This window comes from Pygoscelis adeliae, unplaced genomic scaffold (assembly GCF_000699105.1).
Source record: "Pygoscelis adeliae isolate BGI_AS28 unplaced genomic scaffold, ASM69910v1 Scaffold262, whole genome shotgun sequence".
In the NCBI taxonomy this organism is placed as follows: Eukaryota; Metazoa; Chordata; class Aves; order Sphenisciformes; family Spheniscidae; genus Pygoscelis; species Pygoscelis adeliae.
This window is the reverse complement of record NW_008824184.1, coordinates 1,473,272-1,476,746: the sequence shown is the minus strand read 5'-3', so window position 1 is coordinate 1,476,746 and position 3,475 is coordinate 1,473,272. Positions and strand designations below refer to the sequence as shown.

Below are 3,475 nucleotides of genomic sequence, written 5' to 3'. Positions count from 1 at the left end.
GGTGTGTGTCAGAAGTGGATGGGCAGCCCCGCTCTCCAGCAGAGCCAGCCCTGGCATGGGCAGCGCCGTGGGGTGGAAACAAACCCCATAACTCCCTAAGGCAATAGTACCTGCAACAGGTCCTGCCCGCCGCTGCCAGGTCACTCGCTTGCCTCCATCCTCCTCCCGGCCGGCAGCGCCGCTCCGGCTCTGCCTGTCCAGTGCGATCTCACACGCGCCTGAGTTTCTAATTAGCAGGAGGAAGGAGGTCTCCTCCAAGCCCCGGTTATCTGCCCTTCCGCAAGGCAGATGGGCAGGAGAACGGACCCAGCCAATGTGCAGGGCAATGCCTGCAAAATCCCCGGCTGGGGGAAGCCCCCCGCCCCTTTGCCGCGCTCTCCCTCTTGCTGGTGCCGGCAGCCGGAGGGGGGGCCGCCGCCAGCCCATCCCTATGGACAAGGCGGTGGCAAGGTGTTATTTCTGTGCACCCAGCTGCTCCGGAGACGCTACCTTTCCCATGCACAGGCATATTATGGAGGCTTGTTAATTATAGCAATTTACAAATTGATGTTGGGGAATTGACTTCATTGGAAAGAGTTAAAATATTTAGCTTGATTGAACATCTGCTACCCTTAATTCAGAGTTTATTTAAGGGGAGCTTTTGCTGTTGTTGCTGTTATGTGCCTGGATTTTGTTATTGCCATGTGCTTGCAGCGCCGGAGACGGCCCAGCCCCGCTCTCCCCATCACCCCATCCCGTAAAACCAGGGAAGAGAAATGTCCCACTGCTTCCTCGGTGGCTTTTCTCCCTGGGCAGGTCCCTGGGCTGGCATCGCCCCCGCTGTGGTGGGGTACGAACCTCTTGCTAGTTTTTATCCCCATCTGCTGCATCCCAAAGGACAACTTCAAATTGCAGATACAGCTGGGAGGGGGAATGCAGGATGATCCCCTCGCTGGAGCCCCAGTACCGTGGGAACCCTCCTGAGCTTTCCCGGTTCCAACCCCCCCCTGAAGCCTGTCCCACGCCTCGTGCCCCTGAGGGGAGGGGGGGCCGGGCAGAGGGGACCCTTCCCTCCACCCCAGCACGGTCCAATTTGGACGCGCATCAAAATACATCACCAAATTCTCTCCAGAGGATGTATGGCATAATTAGCTGATGGGTTAATCGTCAGGTTAATTAACCATTGGAACAACTTGCCCGGAAAGATGGAGATTTTCCATCGCTTGAGGACTTCAATCGGGCTGGGAGGGTTGCTGAGAGCTGTGGTTCAGCACCAGGGAGGGGTCGGAGACCCCCGTTTCGCTGACCCTGCGTGGGGGCTCAGCCTGTGGAGGACCCTGGCCGTGGAGCCCGGGGGTCCCCGTGGGACCATCGGCACCCACCCTGCCCTCCCACCAGTGCGGGAAGCAAATGCTCAACGGGGCCAGTTCGTTTGTGCCAAGTTTGCAATTAGTGCTTGGGTGCGTGGTTAAATAAATCATCCAGAGGACAAAAAAAAGTGATTAAAGGTGAGTAATTAAGACAGGGCGTGGGGCTCCCATCCCCAGTCTTCCCTGCAGAAAGCGCCTTGCTTCCTGCAGCCTGGCTCTCCAAACCGTTTCCTTCTCCCAGGAACTAATTTTGGGGCAATTTTGGAAAAAAGCCGTGCCCTCTCCCCAGCCTCGCCCACAGGTGCCGGTGCTGGGGGGCTTTTCCTTCCCCCACCCCATTCTCAGCCCTGCGTGGAGCCCGCAGAGGCCGCGGGTGCCATGAAACACCCATTTGGTTCCGTGACATTAATTTTACGATATCCCTGGAGCGGTTCCAAAGCAAAGTTTTATGTGATATGATTACACAAGGTGAATTGTCCTGTATCTGTTTAATGAAACAGATACTGTGTTTAATGATTCTTCGGGGAATTAAATACAGTTAAGCTATTAATCAGGCATTGGTTTCGTGGGGAGGAAGAGGTAGATACCCAGAGCTTTTATGCATCGTGAGATAGATGTATACGGCACTGCCAGGAGAGTTGTGGCTTATTATCGATGTTTCATTATCCCTTTTATCGCCTGATTTTTATGGGAGGATCAATTAGCGAGAAGGATAATTGAAAGATTTCAGCACGGAGTGCAAGCAGTGGCCCTGGGATGGGGGATGCGGGGGACACGGGGGACACCCGCTAACCCTGTCCTCTGCTCCTTCCAGAGTGGCCGGAGTTCGTGGCGAACTACGCGCCGTGGTGGGCGACCCACACCCTCGACTGGCTGCGCTACGGCAAGAAGGTGCTGGTGGTGCACTTCGAGGACCTGAAGCGGGACCTCTTCGTCCAGCTGCAGCGGATGGTGGGGCTGCTGGGCATCGCCGCCTGCGAGGACAGGCTGCTCTGCGTCGAGGGACAGAAGGACGGCAACTTTAAGCGTTCCGGCTTGAGAAAATTGGAATACGACCCTTACACCCCTGAGATGAGGAAGATGATCAGCGGCTACATCAAAATGGTGGACACAGCTCTGAAACTCCGAAACCTGTCGGGAGTCCCGGATGACTACTATCCGAGATGATGGTGATGGTGGCAGGGGGACCTGACCCTGCGTGGCGAGGAAAGGCTCGGTCTCCCCGGCCTCTGCCTACTTCCACCCAGTGGGTGGCTTTTCTTTTAATTCTCCATCTGCTGCTTTTAGCTGTTAATCAACTCCCTGCACGAGCAACGAACGGTCCCCAGCCATCGCTGAGCTTGCTTGGCCGACGCCGACGTGGACCCGGGCACGGCGGCACCGCCGAGGGGATGCACGATGCCTTCCCCGCAGCAGGGTTCCTGCTCCATCCCGTGCCTGTTTCAGCTGCTGCACCCCTCCTTGGCAATGCAGCAGGTTATTTGTGCCATCCCTCCGGGCTGGCTGTCGGGGATACTGCGTTGCTCGTGCCGTGCCTGATGCACCCCCCTGGTGCTGGCACGCTGCTACGGTGCCACAGGAGCTGAGCTCCCCTGGGGTGGGTACCCCCAAACTCCCCTCGCTCCTTGGCCATCCCTGGAAGGCTGCTGCCCGTCCCCAGATGGAGTCCATTGGCCTTCCCAAAGGAGAAGGGGCCGGGGGGGTTGGCACCGCGTGGGCAGTGCTCCTGTGGATCCCGGTTAGAGGTTATGGAGGGCGGGAGGGCTGCACCAGGGAGAGCGGTGCCGCCGAACAAGGTGGCCGTGTCCCTCCTGCGCACCCTCCCTTGGCTCCGCAGGGACCCTCCTTGAGCCTGGGGACAGTGGGGTCCCTGGGGCAAGGCTGGCATCCCCAGCCACAGCACTGGGCAACGTTGCTGCTCCATCCATGTGGTCACTGCTCCAGCCCCGGTGCCCCGGGGGGGCCCGTGACCCCCACCCATGGGCTGCAGGTGGGAGCCACCCGGATGCGTGTGGGCGATGCTCGAGAGGGGGACGTTGACCCTGGACAGAAGAGCTTGCAGGACCCATGAGCACATCCGTGCCTCATTTCGAAAGCTCACGCGCCAGAAGAGCCCCCCAGAAGCA

The 3,475-nt window shown here is 58.6% G+C and overlaps 1 protein-coding gene across 1 annotated transcript in view; it reads left to right on the top strand.

Annotated features, from left to right (window-relative positions):
• WSCD2 (WSC domain containing 2) overlaps positions 1–2,656 on the top strand; it is an 18,756-nt gene extending 16,100 nt beyond the window's left edge. The window contains exon 8 of the mRNA XM_009334446.1: positions 2,164–2,656. Within this exon, the coding sequence (XP_009332721.1) occupies positions 2,164–2,516 (353 nt within the window). The 3' untranslated portion in view covers positions 2,517–2,656. The remainder of the gene's footprint in view (positions 1–2,163) is intronic.
• Positions 2,657–3,475: the final 819 nt, after the last annotated feature.